The sequence below is a fragment of the Amphiura filiformis genome, chromosome 12, assembly GCF_039555335.1.
Source record: "Amphiura filiformis chromosome 12, Afil_fr2py, whole genome shotgun sequence".
Classification (NCBI taxonomy): Eukaryota; Metazoa; Echinodermata; class Ophiuroidea; order Amphilepidida; family Amphiuridae; genus Amphiura; species Amphiura filiformis.
Genome location: NC_092639.1, coordinates 50,816,593 through 50,841,534, shown reverse-complemented (window position 1 = coordinate 50,841,534; position 24,942 = coordinate 50,816,593). Strand labels below are relative to the sequence as shown.

At 38.5% G+C, this 24,942-nt stretch overlaps 1 protein-coding gene across 1 annotated transcript; it reads left to right on the top strand.

The window, feature by feature from the left end:
- The first annotated feature begins 14,631 nt into the window (after positions 1–14,631).
- Positions 14,632–24,001, top strand: LOC140166370 (cytochrome P450 2J5-like). Its single transcript, XM_072189818.1, has 3 exons — positions 14,632–15,564; positions 20,529–21,488; positions 22,543–24,001. Exons 1-3 carry the CDS (start codon positions 15,189–15,191, stop codon positions 22,719–22,721), a joined length of 1,515 nt encoding a protein of 504 aa, XP_072045919.1. The 5' UTR covers positions 14,632–15,188; the 3' UTR covers positions 22,722–24,001.
- The last annotated feature ends 941 nt before the right edge of the window (positions 24,002–24,942 follow it).

Here is a 24,942-nt window from a genome sequence, read left to right as displayed (position 1 = left end):
GAGACTACTCACGATTGTGGGGGATGAGTGGAGTCCTAAAGGCGCGACAGAGCAGCAAAGTTGTGACATCACAGCAACTTAAACCACTTTGGTTTCTGTATGTAAGAGTGTGGTACCCAGCAGTTTCTCTCCCAATGGCTAATATAGTTATACATTATCTGTAGCATAGACTACTAACTACCACTAGGATCCACAACATGCTCATCTATCCGGGCACAGTTCTTTTACCCCAATACATTTGTACATTCATTGAATGACCTTTTGAAAATTTGGGTACAAAAACTTAATATGTGACATGATCAAGGGGAATGAGTCACATGTCGGCCCTGGTCGAAAATAAGTTTTACACATGTTTCTAAAGAGGACATTTAGAGCTTTCAGAAACTGAAAACCCCATGTTGATAAAACCTTTCTTTCTGAAGTTACGCCAATTTATCAATCGCTAAAAACAATATAAAACAAAAGAATTTTAACACTTTCTTTGCCAATATCTCAAAATCAATATTAGCGACATACGACTCATTTCCCATGATCGTGTCACATATACTTTGCAACATGAGGTCAAATTTTGCACTCTGATTGTTTAATTGAGGTTAGGCTAAAAAAAAAAATTGTTTGTTTGTCCTCGATCACCGCACCTATTTTTACGCCGGCGCCTACAACTTTTTTTTTTTTCTATTTTTTTTTTTTTAAACATTTTCCCCAAAACTGTAAGTTAAAAACATCGATTTTGTTGGATTTTCTACCTTTCTACGACTTTTACGCCTTGATTTAGGCATTTACGCAGACCATATCATACGTGTGGCGCATGTCCAAACTCACTATACAAATCTATATTTCGTTGTGAACTTTGTACTCGGCGATCGTACTATTAAAAGAACTGAATTTATATCGTATAGCTAGCGTTGTTTGTGGACAAAACGCAGGGTGAAAATGTGTAAATATACCGATTTTTCTCACAAGTTACAAAAAATGTACTAAATACATTGTATTAAAATATTTTTCATACATTTGAAATACATATTTGAATGATATATGTAATAGTTTTTTGATTTTTAAATATTTTCACGTGGTGATTTATATTGTCTGCATAACAACGTTCAAGTGATGCAGTCCAAACATGGCGACCTCACGCAGTTTGCGTATGTGTTTTGGCTTGTGAAAGGAAAGTGATTGTAGATCGCCTTGTAAGTGCCCCTATATCCCTAAATTTACGGGAATTATTTAATAATGTAATGTCAGATGTTCCGCTACTGCTGATGATCAATTTACCGCCTGGAGATAGCGGTGGGGAGAAAAGAAATGGACCGTGGAGTACTGTTTCTCCTACTGAAACAGTGGCTACCATTGCCGATTTGCAGTTCAGATATGTGCTCTTAAAAAAATTTAAAAAAATCCGCCCGCCCGCACCAATTTTCAAATGGTTGTGGAGGACAAACAAACAATTTTTTTTTTTAGCCTTATTGAACTATGCCATTGGGATGAGGCCATTGTGGTCCATAGTGTACCATATACTTACTGGGATTGGCCAAGTTGAACAAAAAGGTCAATTGATACCGGTACCGGAATGTAAAATAATATAATGCCCTACAGTACAAGTCGTCGTCCGTATTCCATAGTGGCGTATAGTGGGCGCCATGAACAAACAACTTTTCGAGAAAATCGGGTTTGAAGAAATGCCAATTTAAAATCGAGTTGTGTAAATCAGACATTCATTATATTTTGTAAATGATGTGAAATTTCTGTAGTAAACTAAATAGATTTTATTGTTATATATTTTTCAAAAGAAATAAATACATACTATTGCTGGCAAACTGACAATAAAACTATACGTCACTATGGAAAACGAACAAAACGCAATACCCTAACCTTACAGGACTCCTTACGTTAACCGTACGCCACCTTGGTCGCCGTGTAATCCCTATGGCGTTACTTTTCGTCGTTCAGTATTCCATAGTGGCGTATAGGTCCGATACGCGTACGCCACTATGACATACAATGTTTTTCATTTTTGCCGATATTTCATAATTATAAAATGTGTGTAAAAAGTGGCGTATGGTCGATACGCCACTATGGAATACAAAAAATGTCACTTTGTAACTATACGCCACATTTAATTAATTAATTACTAATTAATTAGCTAATTATGACTGATGAGACTTAGAAAAATGAAAGAGAACATCATTAAAAACATATGTGCCAATTTTCAAAAAAATGACCAAAAATCACTATACGCCACTATGGAATACAGCCGACGAAGTGTCCATGGCTACATAGCACTAGCAAAAGCCAATTTAATGTTGTGTTATACACTGTAGACGAATCCAATTTCACGCATTCCCACACCTCAATGGCAGCCATAGCTGGGTACCACCTGAGATGTGAAATGATGCAGCCTTGGCAGGGATTCTAAACTTTTTCATCACCCGTGTTACATGTGGACAAATGAATGATGAAAGTTTACAACTCAATACAATATAACATCAATTTTAAAAGCGGCTTTAATCATAGACTCTGATCAGAGTCTATGCTTTAATCAACCCAATTGGGCAGTTTGGTGTGGAGGGGACCCAGTAATGGCCAAATGAATTCTGACCATCACTTGGCTTGTTGGATTCATCTACATTTGTATACAAGTAGTATGTACATGTATTTGCTTTGAAACCAATTTTGCAAAAAAAATCCACTTCCTCCTTGTCCCATGTAGAGGTTATTTGGATAAGGGGCTGTGCAATAATTATGAGCCCTGGGGAGGGTAAAATGGGGGGGGGGGAAGATTTTACCTACCATATCCTGTAGAGCCGTTGTTAACTTAGTTTTTAACACAGAAGTTAAATCTTGTATTATCTTGTTGTTGTCTGAGAGCTGCGCAGCAATAGTGTTAGTGTACTCTTGCAGAGGAGTTAAGACCAACGGAGAGATAAACACGTCCCGTCAATCAACCCACTGAAAGACACAACAATAGACATACACCATCAAAACATAGCAATAAACCAACCATTATGAGTACAATAATGACAACAAATCATCTACATGTATTGCAACACAGGCTTTGCGAGTACACCAGAGAGCTTGTCATTTGACATCACTCCGATCTCGCCAATGCGCACATCGTTCATCGAACATCGTTACTGCGCATTGCAAGTCGGCGTGACGTCAAATGACGAGTTATCAGGTATACTCGCAAAGGCTTATGGGATTTGCCAAAAAGGTCAATTGACACCGGTACTGGAATGTAAAATAATATAATGCCCTACAGTACAAGTGTCCATGGCTACATAGCACTAGCAAAAGCCAATTTAATGTTGTGTTATACACTGTAGATGAATCAAATTTCACGCATTCCCACACCTCAATGGCTGCATGATGGCAGCCATAGCTGGGTCCCACCTGAGATTGTGAAATGATGCAGCCTTGGCGGGGATTCTAAACTTTTTCATCACCCGTGTTACATGTGGACAAATGAATGATGAAAGTTTACAACTCAATACAATATAACATCAATTTTAAAAGCGGCTTTAATCATAGACTCTGATCAGAGGCTATGCTTTAATCAACCCAACTGGGCAGTCACAACACCAGTTTGGTGTGGAGGGGACCCAGTAATGGCCAAATGAATTCTGACCATCACTTGGCTTGTTGGATTCATCTATACAAGTGTATGTATTTGCTTACATTTGTACAGTATTGGACAACCAAACACTTAGACGAACAACCAGAAATTGTAACCTGGTTGTCCGTGGGACAACCATTTATTTTTTCCTAATTCGAACACTGCTACCCGACCCTCCAAATTTTTTTGTCTCGGAAGGGCAACCAAACAATTTATTTTGTTTGGCCTTCACCTGGTAAGTTCACCTGAATAAAGTTACATAAAAGGTACTCCTGTTGTTACTTTTAAAAAAGGGGAACCAAGAAAGTGAATCAGCAAATAGAACAGTCGGAGGGCCATCATGCGCGTTTTCCGTTAAAGGTCAAATTATTAACGTACGCGACCTTTGCAAAAATGACCGTCGCACTCTTGGGTATGCTTTTTTACATTTCCCCTGGAAAATTTCGATTTGAAATGACATATCGTATTATGTGAAGCCAATCATCTTGGGCAATTTTCAAATAACTTGTATTGAAAATATCTTCACAATTCTCTAATTGATTTCCAGTTTGTCTACTTTTGTCGTTAGAATTCGTGATTTTTGCGTTTGCTTACCTTCAAATTTATTTTCGTTGCTGAGGACTTCTAACCCGGATATTTTTTGTCTTAACGCTTTAATCATTCTAATTTTTAGCCAGACAAGTAATTTCAACCTTTATCTATCGATTAGTCTTTGTCCCAAATTTTGAACTTAAAATTCAAAGTTGTTATAATGGTTTAAATTGGTTACCCAGATTCGGCCCAATATCATCATGTAATTTCAAGGTAATCTGAAAGACAGCTAATTATACAATCTATTGAGAGGCAAATAGGCTTAAAAATCTTTTCCCCCCCCCCCCCTATAATTCACCACCCCGGGGGTACACATAATTATTGCACCACCCCTAAGCATGCAAATATTTATTCAAAATTTTGGAAACAGATAATCTTGCTGTTGCTCAAGTTTGAAAGAGTCAACCAACTTTAAAAAATGGATTCTTTGGCACCAATAACATATAAAACTAGAGCGGTTCTCGACTTGCACGGTTCTCGACGCAAAGCGTCGGCCACAATGCCTCCACCTTGAGGCATATCATTTTAACCGGTGCAATTTCACTACGAGCTGGCTATCTGTAGATGACAGTGTAAGTTTTAGCCACTAAGTTTCATGCCCATACAACAGTTTTTAGTAATTTGACCTCAGATGACCCCTAAATGACCCCAAAATGACCGCCCAAAAATGTGACCCTAAATGTTGACTGTACCCACCAAGTTTCATGCCCATACAACAGTTTTAAGTTATTTGACCTCAGATGACCCCTGGGTGACCCAGATGACCCCAAAATGACCTTCAAAAAATGTGGTTCGAAATGTTTACAGTCCCCACCAAGGTGCATGACCATATGACGGTTTTTGCTAATTTGACCTCAGATGACCCCTAGATGACCTTGGGTGACCTTGACCCACTAACCAAACCTACTGGTGACCCCGGATTACCCCAAAATGACCTTCCAACAATTTAACTCTAAATGTTGACTGTACCCACCAAGTTTCATGCCCATACGACAGTTTCCTGGGTGACCCCGGATGACCCCAAAATGACCTTCCAAGAATTTAACTCTAAATGTTGACTGTACCCACCAAGTTCCATGCTCATACGACAGTTTTAAGTTATTTCACCTCAGATGACCCCTGTGTGACCCCAGATGACCCCAAAATGACCTTTAAAAAAATTGGTTCTAAATGTTTACAGTACCCACCAAGGTTCATGCCCATACGACAGTTTTGCTACTTTGACCTCAGATGACCCCTAGATGACCTTGGGTGACCTTGACCCACTAACCAAACCTACTGGAATTTGAAGACCGCCAACGACCATCCCTCCACCAAATTGCATCACTGTACATCTTACCAGTTCCGAGAAATTGCACCCGCAAGCTCGGACGGACAGATGGACGGACGGATGGACAACCAGGAAACATAATACCTCCGGTGGAGGCATAAAAACATAATACCTCCGGTGGAGGCATAACGACAGTTTCCTGGGTGACCCCGGATGACCCCAAAATGACCTTCCAAGAATTTAACTCTAAATGTTGACTGTACCTACCAAGTTCCATGCCCATACGACAGTTTTAAGTTATTTCACCTCAGATGACCCCTGTGTGACCCCAGATGACCCCAAAATGACCTTCAAAAAAATTTGGTTCTAAATGTTTACAGTACCCACCAAGGTTCATGCCCATACGACAGTTTTTGCTACTTTGACCTCAGATGACCCCTAGATGACCTTGGGTGACCTTGACCCACTAACCAAACCTACTGGAATTTGAAGACCGCCAACGACCATCCCTCCACCAAATTGCATCACTGTACACCAAGGTTCATGCCCATATGACGGTTTTTGCTAATTTGACCTCAGATGACCCCTAGATGACCTTGGGTGACCTTGACCCACTAACCAAACCTACTGGAATTTGAAGACCGCCAACGACCATCCCTCCACCAAATTGCATCACTGTACATCTTACCAGTTCCGAGAAATTGCACCCGCAAGCTCGGACGGACAGATGGACGGACGGATGGACGGATGGACGGACGGACAACCAGGAAACATAATACCTCCAGTGGAGGCATAATAACAACACCAATATCAATAGAATAGGGTATAGAATAATATTTTTGATGAAAATGACAATTTTCAGACCCCCCTCAGACCCCCCGTCCGAATAAGTTTTTTGGCCGGCACCTTCTCCTTTTTTGGCCGATTTCAGTAAAAAAGGTGTCAAAATGCTCAGGAGATCACCCTGCATCAAATAAGCCTGAGCCCTAAGGAATCTGACACATCATGGTTGTATAACCCAGTACTAATTAAATTTAGAAACTTTTCTCGCCAGCTTTTTTTAATAAAGTATTTCTATTTTAAGTTATGGGTGTTTCTAGATTTCCCTAATTTAAAAATGGAAAAAAATCATTTTTTTCAAAAAATAAACATTTTATCAAAAAAATCTGGCAAGAGAATTTAGATATTAGGCTTATTAACCACCCCTCAAATTTTGGAAACCATATCACATTCCCTCTGGGCTAGCAATAATTATTTGTAGAAAAAAAATAGGAATTTTCACAAAACAAAGAAAACATAAGAAATGTTTCAATTTTCATGAAACATTAAAAATAAGTGGAGTAAAGACTAAAATTGGTTATACATTTGATGTGGATACATGCACCTTCTCATTTTTTGGCCGATTTCAGTAAAAAAGGTGTCAAAATGCTCAGGAGATCATCCTGCATCAAATTAGCTTGAGCCCTAAGGAATCTGACACATCACCCTTTATTTACCCCTCAATAACCGACCCCTAATTTAATAACCTTTCATATGACACCTGCAGCTTGTCTGTTAAAATTTGCCCTATAAATAGCTCAGACAATTATAATTATGAAAATTGGGTCATTCAGTGTTTCTAGATCAAATCAAGAAAATTTGAGCAAGTACTAACATTACCTTCAAATATCTTGGAAAAAAGTCACTAAAATAATTTGGTAACATTTTTGTAATAAAAAGAATAAAAGATCCAAAAAGCAATTCTATAAAGGGGATAAAGGAGAAAAAATAATATTTAAACATAGTATTCATTTTCAAATATTTACCAATTTTCGTGAACGAGGCTTAGTGTCAAAACCACATTATGTACAAAGTCAATGGGGTTTCTCATTTGATAAAAAATGGCATAACTCAAAAACGCTTTGTTGGCAAAAATTAAAAATTGGCAGGTAAGTTTTTCTCACCCAACTACACATCCTGTATCATTTTCAACCAAATCTGTGCATGACACCGTAGCCGATAATACTACCTTAAGTGTTGATTAATAGGTTCCATCCAGATTCATGCATCTATTCCATGATCTAGTATTCTAGCTAGTTTCAATGCATATAAGGCCAAGGAAAGTCGATTTTGAGTTTCCGTCACCCCCTCACTTCATTTTCTGACCCTCACTTGAATTCATTATTGTGATTTTCCAAAAAATACCGATAAAAACTGATTATATTTACAAAAAAAATTATGAATATCTCTTTATTTTGTGTGGAAAAATCAAAATCAAAACATGCATTTTGCTGTCAACCTTGCAGACTCTTTTTAATATACTTTTGAATCTCATTTGGGCTAAACATCCATCTTCAAGTGAGTGAGTGGCAAATAACAACACATTTTACATGCGTGTTGGTCATGGCAGAAAAATAATGAATAATGAATAATGAAAAAGTTACCTCACTTTTTTTCAGAAATTATGTGACGGGAAACTCATAATTGACTGTTTAGGGGCCTAAAGCCTCGCTGTGATCCGAGTCAAAACTGAGTACCGGGTACACTACAGCCTCCGACATGTCCGAGATATATAGCGATTCAGTCATAAAAGCTTCATCCACGCACATCATGCACAATTGCACATGCATTGCAATGCAATTCAATCAAAGTACTTTGGTTCAATGCAATCATGCAATACACCGGAGCAATACAATGCACACATGTGTATGTATGTACGATAATGATGATGATGCACTTTATATTTACAAACAATGATAAACTTACCAGTCAGTAGCTGCTTTTCGGCCATTATCTTCTTGAGAAGTAACAGATATTAATACCTATGATTCCAATACGTTCGTTCCTTTGACTGTGACAGACGAAAGAGACTGTCAGATTTCACTGTAAAAGTTCTAATTTTTCGCCACAAAGTTCACTTTCAATTTAATGCTTTCCTGCACAGGCACCTGTTTATTGTATGTCAAGCTTGCTGTAACAGGTGAAAGATCACAGCCTGTAGGTCAGTATCTTTGTCCAATCAAAATAATTGATTTTGGAGCTAAAGATTTTGTGAGTTTTGAAAAAGTGAGTTAACATATCATTTTGGCGTGTTTGTTTCGTAGGACATTATTAATTACGAATAGGGATTGTTCATTATTTATTGAGAGCTTATTCATTATTTATTTAGGGTTGTTATAGGTGGGGGAGGTTAAAACTTTTGTGTTTTTTGTCAAACCTATACAGCGCCGTAGCTACATTGATGCAGGTTGTACCCACCCAGGCCCCCCAACTCAACGCAAAAGTTGGCAACCATGAGAGTTACCAAATCTTTCAAATAGCAATGATTTTTCATCAAATTTACCCCCTTTTTTTATTCAAAATCAAGGACAAAATTTGGCCAAAAGCAACCCCTTTTTTGTGGTTTTCAATGACTAGAATTTCAAATACCCTTTTTGATAACTAGAATTTCAAACACCTCTTTTCAATATGACACTAAATATTGACATACAATAACCGGAATTTTTCAAGTACCCCTTTTATCCAAATTTCGCGGACAGTGCAAATTAACTACCCCCTATTTTGCTGATTTCATGGTCAAATTTCGCGGACAGTCCAAATTAAATACCCCTATTTTCAGGCCTGCCTATTTGGCCAATTTCGCGGTTCTTGCTATACTGGTAAAAAATTACCCCTTTTCCTCGCTATTTGGTAACTCTCATGGTTGCCAATTTGGCCGGGTACCCCCCCCATCAGACCAGGTGCCCCCCATCATGGTCGCCCCCACCCATAGGATGGGCCTAATTACATTATCAGATCAATCAGATCAAAAGTAGTGTAAAAGTAACTGTAAATTTTTGTGAGCTAATTATCATACATTAGCCTACTTTAAATTTGTGTAATCAGTTTTGCCCGTTCCCCGTTAACCAGTATGTCACATTATGTAAGCGCATGGTATGCGATGTCACAAATGACAGATAAACGCATTAACCAGCTATCCCGGAGGCGCAAAACCTTGGGTCGATCCTTCATGTAATATTCTGTGTAATAAAGCCTAATCCTAACCCTAACTCTAACCTTGACCCTATCCCTAACCCTGGCGTGTCCAGGATCTTTTCCTCGGGGGGGCACTCCTTTTAAGGTGACGCGTAGGGCAGTTAAGGCCCCCCTTTTCAGCGTCGCTGTCACCCCGCAAAGACCCCACATTTTTTTACAAACACATGCTCTGTCACCCGAAGACCCCCTATTTTTCCATTTGATCTGTCACTCAAAGACCCTTATACAAGTTCAATTTGAACAGCAACTTTCATTTATCAATGATTTTGTTACTTATATTTTGAAAAAAACAAATCATGGCGACCTCAAAATTGGCGATATCGCTTCCATCACCGCCTGCAAACGATTATCCAAATCAAAGTACGCCCTCTCCATGAAGTATGGCGGGCACAAAAGGAGAGGGCGTACTTTGATTGATTAGCTTTAAGAATCGACCCAATTTTGCATGTAAAGATTCAAATCAACATTGCCATTTAAATAGGTGTTGCAATAATTATGTGTAGCCTTATAGCCTACCCCGAGGTGATGAATTATAGGTGTGGGCGAAGATTTTTTGGGAAGCCAAAAAGAGGGGGCAAGCATTTTGGCAGGTCGAAAGGGGGGGGATGGAGTTGAAGCGATTTTTGGGAGGTCGAAAGGCCGGGAAAGCGATTTTTGACACAGATATTTTGGGCGCCGTTTCTATATTTACGCTCTAAAAAGGTGTATAGGAAAATGTTAGGAACACGTTCAAATATGAAAATTATATGATAGGACAATTTTAAATTCGGGTTCCCAAAAATCTTGTAAATGTGTAAGGGGGGCAAAGATGTTTGGCACATCAAAAGGGGTGCATGTAAAGATTCAAATCAACATTGCCCTTATACGGTGTTTAAGGGTTAGAGTATAAGGGTTAGGGTTTAGGATTAGCTTAAAGGCTTTAGGATTAGCTTAAAGGCTTTATTACACGAAATATTACGTGAAGGATCGACTCATTGGGTTTTTTTCCGATTCACATTCCCTTGTCGTCCGCGTAGCCAAATTTTGAAACACAAACTATATGAAGGTCCCCCTCCTCACTTAATTTAAATTAAAAATCATAATAATTGCGTGTAAATTATCAACTGCCTTTTAATAAGGGGCTTTTTTACCCCGGCTTTTTTAGTCGATAGAGCGCCCCTATTCTATTTGACAAAACCTCACCCCCGAAATACTCTTATAGTGCGGACTATACCTTTCAGCTACTTTATTTATGGATTGTCCCCACTTTTTTTTTAAACTCTCCTATCACCACTGCAACCGCCCTCTCCCTACACCTCTGTCTCTACACACTTAAAAATAGGTAATCAAAATATCAACCCTTTACGGGGTCAATTTTATTCAACCCTATTCGTGGTTAAAACAACCACGGTTGAGGTCATTTTCAGTAGTTTGACATCATATTAAATTGACCCTTAAAAGGGTCATATTTAAATGACCCCAAATATAATAATTTTTCATAATAATTCATTTTCTAAACGGGACCCCTGAATATAGTCATTTCAACCACGTTAGGGGTCATTTTCTAATCTTGACCCCTGAATATAGTCATTTTTTTGACACTAATGGGGTTATCTTTCTTGAATATACCAGGGGTCAAATCATTTTTTGACCCTAAATCATGTAGTCATTTTTAACCATAATTTGGGTCAAACTTTTTTTCACTAGATCACCGGGGTCAAATTTGACCCCAATGGGTTCTGTGTGACCCTGAAAATGGGTTAAAAATGACTACATTAGGGTCATTTTTGACTACCTATTTTTAAGTGTGATATGCACGTATATACGGACGCGTAGGGACCCCTATCATAGGCTTTAGTTAGGAAGCGGGGGCTGTGGGGGGACTCAGCCCCTCAATAATTTTGGTGCGGGGCTGGAATACCTTTCAGCCTCCCCCCTAATCCTAAGTAAAAAATATTGTGATAAAATAGAGGGGAAATGGGTGTTTGTGACCTATTTTTGCCAAATTTTCTGACTCTAGGGGGGAAATCCCCCTCGGGCACCCTCCAGGGTGGCCCACCAAATATTGTTTCAATTTTCAGCCCCCCCCCATGTTGAAAATCTTCCTGAGCCAATGCCTTTACCTATTAATAGTCCCCAATCTGCAAACAGCGTTTTCTCACTTTTCTGGCATATAGGCCTACCGTATAATTGTAGGGACTTCAACGGGAATGTCGATACAGTAGAATTCACCTCGGCCTTTGCAGGACTTAAACCCCATTAAAAGCTATTAAACCAAGATAACACTCATTGAAACAGCTCAACTGATTAAATCGGATCTTCTCTGGCTGTGCACATGTGTCTGTTTTATGTGCGATATAGCAATGAGCTGCTATAATACAGCTTCAGTTGGGTAACCGATTATAAAGGAAACGCAAGGAAACAATGGTAGTGGACCTTTGTTCACGAAATGAGACAATGGCCTGCTTTTTGTTAACCAGCATTCTTGAAAATGAGCAACATAATGATTGTTGACTTAACACGGTTTGGAAATAATTTCTTCATATTTTTGGTGTTATCTGTCGTTTACATATCCTTCCTAAAACACAAAAGTGCGACCCTTTGTCAATCACCTACAGTATCCAATTTCGGCATACTATATAAGAAACTCATCATGATGATTGCCAGAGAATAGTTTAAATGTAGCTTGTACCGTTTTTTTGTGGCATCCTTCAGAAGTGAGCGGTCCGATACCAATATTTTCGGTCAAATCAACATTCAATTAACACGGGGAGTTGGCTAGCTATGCCTTGCCCTCACTCATATTTTACAAAAGTGCGACTATTTCTGAACATCTAACCTAGCTGTAATGTTAGGTCATGTTAGAGAAATATATTTGCTAGAAGTTTGGAGAATAAGTTAAATATTGGCTGGTTATTTTTCACACAGTGATGTTAACTAGGCAAGTGCCCATTCTTCCAACATACATCATTTGTAGAGGTCACGCGTCAATGGTGAGAGCACTGTGTATTGTGTATAGGAAAACGGACAGTAACTGCAGTAGGCCTATGTGTAAAAATGTCCCCACTAATAAAATGGCAGTATAAATGCAATGACAAGTACCACGCATGTCCTCACAATTTCGGTTGGACGAGAGCTCCCTCCGTCTCTCTTCCTTTCTCTCAAGGGAGTGTCGCACCCCTGTACCCCCCCCCCTCCTATAGTGACGGTCCTGCTTACACACTTTAAGTATAGGTTTTTTGCGGGAGTGCGCTTGTATCTTGTGAACTTTTAAGGCTCATTATTTATACAATTACATAGATCGTGGGTTGCTTGAGCTAAGAAATTAATAGAGTAAAAGTGCAGTGGACAATATATATTTTAACAAAGGTCATTGTACTATTACAGATTTCCTCATGTTGTTGTTATTCTGCAGACCACATGTGAAATAACGTTAATGCGAATTTCCGCATTTTTGTTAACATTGCATTTTAGTGGTTGTATGCATATTCATCAAGCCCACCTCTAAGATTTTCCTGTAAATAGAAACATGGAGGATTCCTTGGACAGGGGTCACTGTACTATAAAGTTCTGTGTCGTATAATATGTTTGAACTTTTCTTTTGTATTTTTATAGGCTATTTATTGTAAAATTTATAACTGTAATTTGTTCAAGGTGTTTAGTTTATTGTTGCCGAAAATATCAAAAAGTGCATTGATATGTCATCAAAGCAAAAGGTGCACTTTCACGTGCACCCCTATACCTGTTCTAAATTGTGTTAAGTTAGAGAAAAGGCAGCAGTGTTGAAATTGTAATAATAATTATGCACTCACTCACTCACTCACTCACTCACTCACTCACTCACTATCGCTCGCTCACTCACTCACTCACTCACTCACTCCACTCACCACTCACTCACTATCGCTCGCTCACTCACTCACTATCGCTCGCTCACTCACTCACTCACTCACTCACTCACTCACTCACTAACTCACTCACTCACTATCGCTCGCTCACTCACTCACTCACTCACTCACTCACTCACTCACTCACTCACTCGCTCACTCACTCGCTCACTCACTCACTCACTATCGCTCGCTCTCTCACTCACTCACTCACTCACTCACTCACTCGCACGCTCACTATCACTCACTCACTTACTCACGATCATTCACACCTCCAGTTTAAACTCCCCAGGAGTATTTAGGAGCTCTACCAATCCAAGATCCAAGATTCACTCACTTACTCCCGATCACTCGCGGAATCAAGCAATCACTCACGGAATCAAGCAAGCAAGCAATCAATCGATCAATTTATTAATCAATCGATTATTTTAATCAATTAATCGAGCGATCATTCAGGTTTATAGGACTATTCCAGAAAATAGATATACAACCCCTATTCGCTACTTGCACGGTTCCGCCATTATGCACTATGTGCGGGGAGAGCCTCGAACTGGCAGCATACATGAATGGGAATTGAACTAGTCATAACGTTCTGTGTAAGGTTACATAATTCTTCCTTTCATGTATGCTGCCAGTTCGAGGCTCTCCCGCACATAGTGCATAATGGCGGAACCGTGCAAGTAGCGAATAGAGGAGTTTGGGTTTCCGGAATTTTTGTGCAGTCGTGATTGTTGGAAATCCAGACTTTTTGTGTCCAAAGGTGAACAAATCCAGCAGAAAAATAGTTCTAAATTGGAAATCCTCAATTTGAGAGCTCTTGGACAATTCCGTGATTTTTCATTCATAAGTCAAGAGTGCATCTTTTGCTTTTCACTTTCCTTTAATATTTGTTTTTTAAATTAATTAATTCTAACTATCAAAGTGAAGACTCCACCAAGACCAGCAAAGTGGCGGAGAGAAATGTAGCAAGAAAAATAGAAACGGCGCCGTCAAAATACAGATCCAAGAGGTCATCGATGTAGTGCCACTTCCAGATTTCTTCAAAATCTAAAGGATTTGTTAAAGTGTACAAAATTGTTAAATCTACTGTAATGTTCATTTAATAGACTTACGTATTATATATGTTAAAGTGCAAAACTACTAAAGAATTACAGAATGACTAAATCAAACAATAGGAAGCAGCAATAATTTGACAGATCAACCATATAAAATTGAAAACAGCAACTTTTGCATGCTGCCATGGAAACAGCTGGCAACCCCTGGGTTAGAACTTGTCAAAGAAGCCCACGTAAAATGTGGTGTCTTTTTTTGATTTATTGAATTTCTATTGTCAGTAAATAGGGTTTTGACAAGGCATCTATCAAATAATTGTATTCAGGGCATCTCTCTCAACGATGGGCAGGACAAAAGATCGACCTTTGGAACTTTGTTTCTCATAAATACCGCGTAGTTCGGCGGCCTTGGATTCTGTTGTGTAAAAGAGTTCACTCCTGGTCCAGCACCAGAGGCCACAGTAATACTGTATTTGTGTTGCTAATAGTGCGCTTTAGTCGCTGATTTGGGCTACTTTTAAATGAATAGTAGCGAACGCTTGGCACACAACTGGGGCCAATGAAGCAAAGTTGAGATGCAGTATAACAAATTTTAATCGCTATTTATTGCTGCTAAAAACCATTTCACTTTGAGCTGGAGTCATCGACTGAAATGAAGAGTGCGCGTCACTGGCATTGCTATTTGCCGATTATTGTTGGTACAAGATTCTAGCAACACTAATTGCTCAGTCCCAGCTGCCTGTTTATAGTATTTTGCTACTGTTACATTTGCAGCAGATAAAGGCATGAAAATGGCTGCGTTGCAATATTTTACCGACTATTTCAACTTCAAATGGACATGTGTATTAATTGTGATGATCCTAGCTTTGCATTATTTGACACAACGCGGTAAAAAAACACCACCAGGACCTTGGACCTTCCCGATCTTCGGGAGTTTCCCGGTGATCGCGGTGAGGATGCTTCGATCAGGTTCACTAACTCAACCACATCAATTCTTTGCAAGTTTATCCAAAGTCTATGGAAGTATGTACAGCTTCAGCGTATTTGGACAGCAGATTATTATATTGAATGACTATGCGAGTATAAAGGAGGCTTTTCATAACCAGCATCTCAATGATAGACCAACAACACCGTTTACTATGAAAGTAGGAGGGGGACCAGGTTAGTAAATTTCTTTGACTCGTTCATAAATGCTTAGGCCTATGTATGCAGGCTCATCTCTTAAAACGATGGATGGTAAAAAAAGAATATGAGCATGAGCTTTGCATGGATGATCCGAGCCTTTCCAGCTTAATTTGATAAAATGCAAATGGTACACCCTTATTTAATTCAACCTTAAAAGTTTCTTAAAGGCCCCAAATTGGAAATCCGTGTTTCCCAGGGAAACAGCAGACAGAAGGCCTGACCGTAGCATCGGGTTTATTTCACCATGAAGGCATGGATAGTCTTACAAATATGGACAAATTTTCCCTGGACAACACAATATACCATGAACTTACTAGTAATATGACTAGTCTACAACTAGTATCTACAGGTCAGTTTATAAATTTCTCCTTTCCACATCTGTATGTAGAACCTCCGGTCGTTTTCAGGAAGCAAACTTGGAAATTGGAAACTATAAAATTGAAAACTTTTTTACTCTCTAAATGGTTGTGCACCTATTTTCTGGAATAGCCCATGCAATATTGACTTTGCGAAGGAGCTGGCTTTTCGATATTGAAGAAAACGGAGCAGTCCCAAAATTCAAAATAGTCTTCCAGAGCCTCTGGTATAATATTTTGAACCTTATTCTGTTTATCAGAAAAGCCTGCTTCTTTAAATGCAAAACGGGATTATCTATAGAAATGACCATGCAGAATTTGTAACAGTTTTAAAGAGGAAGCCCCGCCAGAGCAGTTCTTCTGGGGTGAACCAAATCCGCCTGGTTATCAAATTAATTAGTGACAAGGTTATCTCTGAATTTAACAGGTGTTTATTGATGTACCGGTAATAATATTATTACATCAATTAGCACCTGTCAAGTTCGGATATACCTTGTCACTGATTAATTTGATAACCAGGCGGGTTTAGTTGACCCCAGAAAAACTGTTCAGCTTCTCTTTAAGACTTGCCCTAGTATACGGTATAGGACTTGTTAAATGTACAATGATTTTTAATTTTGATGTGACGTCTATTACCATATTTTATCAAATCACGGGAAATTGATCAATGATTTTCTATGTGCATTGAAATTGCATACAATTATATATTATATATTTATTTTAGATAATGCATGATATTGCGCTTGAGAAATATCCCTACGTAATACAGGTTGCTGAAATTTATTGCATGGTTGTGATATTTAGTTTTACAACACTTTTGTTTGATCCAATTTCACGCTTCGTTAATTATAGGTTTGCCATGTCGTTGATACCATTTTGTGCGAAATCCTCCAAAATCCATTTTGTGCCATAATACGCAAAAGAAAAACATAATACTATATATATAGGCCTATTATTAATATTGGACGAAGATCACGAAACAAAAAATATTTAGGCCATCACGTTTTAAAATAAAAACTGTGAATTGAAAACTTTTTGTTTGGAAGTTGTGGTGAAGACCCAGAGAGTTAAATATATTGTTATTTTCATATGCCTATGTCCGCAAGTTAAGCATAGACCCTAGAAGGGTCTATGAGTTAAGTTTGATAAAATTAATGTTTGTGACACTGTTAATTTATGGCCTATTGTCCTATTGGCATGCACAATTTAAATTTATTCCATTTTACGGAAAAAGAAGTCCATTTAATTTATGGAAGTGAAGAAATGTAAAAGTATAAACTTGTAAATTAAACAGGTTGTTTTTCAAATTGGCCTATATTTTTACTTTTTATGCGCAAATACAACATGGCCTACACGATATCATGTACTTCAAAAAGTGAATGGGATAGCCAATAATTGGGATAGCCAATAATAATACTGTTAATATGCTATAATTCCTGTAAATTATTTTGTTTTAAATAAAGGCAAAACCACAGATATTGTGTTCCAATATCTGTGGCAAAACACACCGGTATATATAGATCAAAATGAAAAAGGGCAGTTCACGCGTTTTGTTTATTTCTTCAATGCACTAGATCATGCCGTAAAATGATTTGAAAACATATGGAATATGATTGGACCATGATTGATAAGCCTTGGATTAAATCACAATTCATCATGATCATAGTTAATTTGAACATAGGTTAATTTTCTTTAAAGAAAGGAACTGCTTTCCCGGTATTTAGTTATAAAGCGGAATTAAATCACAATTCATAGTTAATTTGAACATAATTTAATTATTTAAGAAAGAGACTGTTTTCTCGGTATTATTAAAGCGAAGGGCCATCAAACTGAATGGTTGTCAAAAGCAATAATACAGACGAGCTGTTGAAATGAGCTTCATGCTTGGTATGTGGGATTGTTTAAATTAGATTCGTATGTTTATTTGTTTCATTCATTCGGTTATTTGCACTCCGACCTGAACTTTACATTACTCGACTAAACACTATTGTACTTGATGAACTAGAATACGAGTCATAGTTTTGTGCGCAACAAATACATCGCGTACTTTGGGTATATAATATTTCAAATATTGAGTTATGCAAGGGCCCCATGATCCTACAGGACCCCGGATACATCAATGTGTTTCGATACCAATGACTAAGAAAATGATTCGATTAAACAATAAATAATTTATCTATATAATCAACCAGCTAATCAATCAATCAATCATTCAAGTAATCAATCAATCAATTAATCAATATATCAATCAATATATCAAATATCAATCAACCACCAAAGAAATCAATTACTTTATATCCAATTAATTATCCTTATCAATCAACAAATAAATAATTAAATAATCAACCAAACAATCAAGTAAAAATTAATAATCAAGCAAATCATCTGAATGATTAGTCAATCAACTAGTCACTCAGTCAATCATTCAATTAGTCAACCAAATCAATCAATCTACATTCTTCATCGTGTGAGATCATATCAGATTTATAGCAGTACGAAAAAACTGCTTTGTTATACTAAAAAGTTAATCTTTTGACCAAAAAAAACCGTACTTTTTGACTTGGAGAAATTAACAATAGCCACTACATGAATGTGATTGATTAATAATAATATGTGACGTGGTATATCGAAAGGAGACATGTTTGAGCAGGATCGTAAATGGAGAAATAACAAAAAATCTGCCCGGTTTGATTTTTTTCACACTTTGGGTTTGTTGCAAATTAATTTGCGATGTTATTAATGTTTAAAATATTGTCTGATATAGTTTCAGACCGGAATATATAGTAAACTGGCATTTTTTAGACATTTTCAAGGTAATTCCTACTCTCAACATTGTCAATAATATTTTTAAAGGCCGATATCTCAATTTCCAAAATTACGAACAACTCAATATCTTCGCTATAGGAATGGCAGATAATTTCATTGGGGAAAACGGCGTAGAAGATCCATATGTAAAACACTCAAAATTGATAACCTGCCCAGAAGTGTCTCTTTTTGATATAGGCCTACCACGTCACCTATAAGGGGGTGTCATTTTTGTCCCATGTGTGTGATTTTTCTTTGGAGGATGAAAACATTTCTGGGCAGGGGGAAACATTGATTAAGGGGGTACTACACCCCTGGCCAATTTTGTGCCTATTTTTGCATTTTTCTCACAAATTATAGCGCATTGGTAACAAGTAAGATGTATATTATAGGGGCAAGTAGTTATTGATTTTATTGATCAAATACTGGTTTTCCCTCATTTTTGACTGTAACTCCACAACTGCAGTAGTTGTAGTCCTTGCCCCAATATTATACATATCTTACTTGTCACCAATGCGCTATGTTTTTGAGAAAAATGCAAAAATAGGCACAAAATTGGACAGGGGTGTAGTACCCCCTTAACCGCAAATATAAATGCGATATAATGATTATTGGCTTCCTTGACTCATTATTTCATATATGGATCAATGTATTAATAAACATTGTCAAGAAGTAGGCCTACAGTTTTTTTTAGTTAATGGCTAAAATTGGAAAATGATGGTTCCTGTCATCCGACTAGCCTATATATAATACTATTACTAGCCTTAAACGAATAACGGTCCATCCATATGGCCATGGGTCCATTCCATGATGACACGCCGTATGTCGAACTTTTTATTTGGGCATGGCAGGGATTGGGAATAATTTCATGTTTCCGCCCTCTCTTGATTTAGACAAAGGCTTCAGACCTCTCCAGATAGAGTGTGTTATCAGGATAGAGTGCGTTATCTAACCCAGGCGGCGTGCTCAGCCGTATGGCACCCCGCTACAACAAAACACACACCGTCCGATATACTTGCATGTCGGACTTTTTATTTAGGAAGTACAGGGAATAAATGTTTCCGCCCTCTCTTGATTTATACAAAGATTCTTCAGACCTTCTCCGAATAGAGCGCGGTATCAGGATAGAGTGCGTTAAACCGTCGCTTTTCAATGCGAATAAAGTGTGACCAGTCCCCGCACGCAAAAAATGAAATAAAATAAAACTGAGGACCACTTCAAATTAGCCCACAATTTTTTTTTTTTTCAATGGGTAGGGGAGAGGTCAAAATTGATCATTCCGCACTCCTCCCTCGCTAAAAAAATCCGACGGATCCGACGTTTAGGCCTATCGGTCGCGGTCTGAATATGACTTTGATGCATTATAAAGTGGCGGATCTACTGGGGCGAGGGGCTCTTCCTCTGGGGATGCGAATTCTTTTTCGCCTAAATTAAGGGTCCAAAAATGATGGGAAGCGAAGGTTTTTGAGCGGCTGGCTTCTGCCGACAACATCATCCAAGCGGCACAATTCATCTCCCATTGAGAAAGATTGGTAGATTACACACAGTAACGCACTCCGCCATGGTGTCATGTTCGGCGACGGGCTGCTGTCATTTAACGCCCAATTGGTTGGCCAGGGGATGAGTGTTGTATTTTTTTTGGGGGGGGGGGTCGCCGGGATTCACCGCGATCACCGCGTGCAGCCGGAAAAAAATCGTAAATACTACTAGCATCAAGTGGGCAGCCAACACCAAAGCCTATTTTACTTGCTATAATGCTTCTTGTTTTTATTTTCATAGGTGTTCTGATGACTTCCGGTGATCTTTGGAAGCAACAACGGAAATTCAGTCTCTCGGCTCTCCGCAGTATGGGTGTTGGCAAATCAAGCTTTGAAGATCAGATATCCAGGGAGACAGGTGTACTAATTACAGAATTGAGCAAAAAGACGGGGCAAGTTTTTGATCCGCGAAAACTGATTGTCAATGCTGTGTCCAACGTAATATGCTCAGTTGTCTTCGGTAAGCAATATTCTTACGATGATCCTGAATTCCGAAAACTGTTAGAAATTGCTGAGCGTCATATACAGCTGGTTGGCGCAGGGGGCGCCCAAGCTTTTGTCAAGGTGCTCCAATATCTCCCAACGAAAACTAATCGCGAATTAATCAAGAATGCGGATCGAATGGAACAATTCGTTCAGAAGCACATTGATGAACATCGATCACAATTCGATCCCGATGATATTCGAGACTACACGGATGTCTATTTAGAAGAGATACGGCTTCATAAAGAACGCGGGGAAGTACTGCATTTGAAAGAGGACAACGTTCGTGGGGCAGTTAATAACGTCTTTGGAGCTGGGGTTGAAACAACATCAACGACATTGAGATGGGCGTTTTTATATATGATAACCCATCCAGAGATACAGAAACGAATACAGGATGAAATAGATTCGGTTATCGGACGGAATCGACTTCCAAGATTATCGGACAGAAATAACTTACCATTTACCATGGCAACGATTTCAGAGATACAGCGGCACGCGAGTATATTGTTTTTAGGGTTTCCACACTCAGCAGCACGTGATACGAAACTTTGTGGGTATGACGTATCAGAAGGAGCTATGATCATATCCAACCTGTGGGCAATTCATCATGATCCGGATTTCTGGCAGGATCCGGAGACTTTTAATCCGGATAGGTTTATTGACAGTGATGGAAATGTTCAACAGCACGAGGAACATCTAATTCCATTTAGTATTGGTAAGTTCCATAATCGTTTTGAATTAAAACATTTCTTAAGTTTTAATTCAAAAATTAAAAGTTATTGTCAAGTTTTTTTCTTATACAGGCCAGTGGCGGATTTAGAGGGGGGCGCACCCGGCGCGCGCCCCCTCTATTTTTTGCCGATCAGCGCCTGACTATGTGTATTTTTGCAGAGCGGCGCCTGACTTTGTGTGGGCGCCGAGCCGCTGCGGCGACGGCGGAGGCTCGGCGCCCCCTCTATTGAAAATTCCTGGATCCGCCCCTGCAGGCTATGTCAGACTGACGATAATTATGTGTTATGTCAATCAGAATGATTGACGTTATGTCAATCAGACTGATTGCCACCCATCAGTAGTCACTCAGTGATGGACGGGACTGCCAGCTCAAGATACAATATACCGTAGAATTCCGTCTATGTAGACCTATAAACGAGGGTTTTTTGGACGAAAGAGACGAGAGGCAGATACCCTCCACATTACTTGAAGTTTGGGCAACCATATTACTGACACAGGCGACTATACAAACACGTATTATTGTAAGACCAATCTACTGTGATGTTCTTGTGGAGGGTTTTTGGCTTTCGTCTCTTTCGTCAAAAAACAACAACATTCGTTTATAGGGCATAATAATGCTTTTACGGAATTCTACGGTAGGCCTATACGATCCACATAATTTTGTAATGTTCTGTTAAAAAGGGTCCTAAAACTGTACTTGTCATATCATGAGGATCCACATGATTGTGCATATTGACGAAAAACATATTACTGTAAACCGTCTGCAAAAATAAATAAGTCACGTCGCCCTCTGTGGTCGAATAATACAAAGTGATGCAGACGCGAACGGTTTATAATTGTGAGTTATTCGGCAGTATGCGGCGATCATAATACGATTGTAGGAGTAAAATAAGTTCAGCTGAAGTTTGAAACAATTGTGAAGAACAAAACTTGTTTAAAAGTGAAGGTCGCAAAGAGTTACTTTTGTTTGTTTGTTTTCCTTTGGCTTAAATTAATATAATGTTTGTTTCTTTTCTCTTTTTTTTTTCATTTTGTAGGACGTCGTGCCTGTTTAGGTGAGAATCTGGCCAAGATGGAACTATTTCTCTTCTTCTCTCATCTCTTACATCAATTTAGTTTTGAGAAATCAGACGGACAAACATATTCACTTGTTGGAAACGTTGGATTAACTTATACCCCTCAAACATATCAATTCAAAGCCGTAAAGAGGAATTAAGGCTTATACTAGAAACGCTAGAAGGATGAGGGGCCGTAGAACTTTGACATTTCCTTGGAACTTCTTCTACCAGTGTTTTGTGACAGCTGGGCATATGTATTCCATGCCACATATTCCACGGTGGAAATCATGCTTGTTAAAAGTAACAAGCCGCACGGACAAGCGATCGCATGTACTGTGGCGTATATCGTTTAGGGTGTCAAAATTCGGGGAAAAGTGCCATGTTTGACAGGACCTCGAACATGAAATGTCAACAAATGGCAAAATAACAGTGTTTTCCCACTATTTTAGGCATCTAGTGCAAAACGCGACTAAAATGATATAGTAGCCCCAGAAAAATTTATTTTGTTTTGGGGTTGTTTGTTTGTTTGTTTTCTAAATTAAAAAAAAATCGATTTATTTGATTTAAATCGGATTTATTTGATTTAAATCGATTTTTTTTAAATTCCAAGAACTGCTACATATGTATACGTACCCCATGATTAAGTCAAAACTTAAAAAGAGACCTCGCCATATTATGCACAAAAACAGCACACTCATATCAGGTTTTTACATGTTAAAATTTTGAAGAAAAAAATGGCTAAAATCATGGGAAAAAATTAACCTGTTGAATATTATTCTGCACCTTGAAGATGAATTTTTAACAATAGATAAAATTACATCGTAGGGGTATTATTGTATCCAAAAGGTGTAGAAGCATTAGTAATGAAATAAAACAGTCAATTTAAGAAAGAAATTCACTTAATATATATTTTTTTGTCAAAATTGGTAAAAAATTAAAAACATGATGTCATATAAGAGTTGACAAAATATTTTCTAAAAATGTTTGCCAACAAATATTTTACAATAACATTATAATAACACGTTTTTAACATTTTAAAAACATTTGTATGTTTTTTGCATGAGTTGCTCTTATTTGACCAAGACCTAAAACGTGCACATAATATTAATGTCTTGGCCACAAATCTACTGCTGTTTGACGGACTGTATGCGAGTTTTGGGGTGCACTTTCAGTAATTTTGGCATAGCGATGCCTCGCATCATGTCCATTTTCGGTGGTTGCAGCCAATTTGTTTCAGCAGAGACATGAATTGGGCGCATTTAGGCTATATTTCCTCACAAGAAAGGCCGGATTTACCATTGGGCCAGATGGGCCGAGCCCAGGGCCCCCAAATTTTTGGGGCCCCAAAATTGCCCTCTGCATTCTTTATAGCCCGAAAAACACCATGTTTTGGGCCAAAATAGGGTACAATTGCAACCTTTTGCGCGCTTCGCGCGTACGGGCACATTATATAGCACAATAACTCACCTTCATTGTGAAAAGAGAAGAGAAAGGGAGAAAAAGAGAAGAGAAAAGGGAGAAAAAGAGAAGAAAAAATGTTTGCACGTAATTAGTAGGCCCATCACTGCCCATACCTAAAAATCCGCACAGCCGGGTCGATCGTAAGTATAATATATTATAGGCCTGTGATTATTTTGGGCAAATTGCTTGAAGGCTGGTCCTCGGCCCAAAAGCCTGTACTGCGGGCCCGTCGATATGCAGGGCCCGTCACATTTTATCACCAAAGTCAGTTTTAAGACGGACTCAATGCTGACTTCAACATCAATCCATGCATGCTTTAGTAATAATTCCGAATCTCAAATCTCAAGTAAAATTTTGCAAATTGAGTTTGGTCCCTTTTTTGTTTGTTTTTATGATAACAGTGTAAAAATTATGCACCAAATGACTTCAATTGGACCTTCATTTTGCAAAATTTTCCAACGTCTGAGGGCAGAACATCCCCACTCAGACACCCCCCCCTGCGTGTACATAAACAAGTGGTCACTTTCGCTTCTGTTTTAGTGAAGACTTGTCCACAAGTTAGGCCGTCATTTCACAGTTTTTCAGCTGTTTCAAGCTAAAATTTTACACAATAATAGTGCCAAAATGGTCCACCAAATGGCTTCAATTAGGTCTTCATTTTGCAAAAGTTTCTTACTTCTGAGGGGGAACATCCCCCCTCATACACCCCCCTGCGTATACATAAACAAGTGGTCGCTTTTGCTTCTGTTTTAGTGAAGACTTGTCCACGAATCGCTTGTTAGGCGGTCATTTAACAATTTTTCAGCTGTTTCAAGACAACATTTTACACAATAATAGTGCTAAAATGGTCCACCAAATGGCTTCAATTAGGTCTTCATTTTGCAAAAGTTTCTTACTTCTCAGGGGGGCACATCCCCC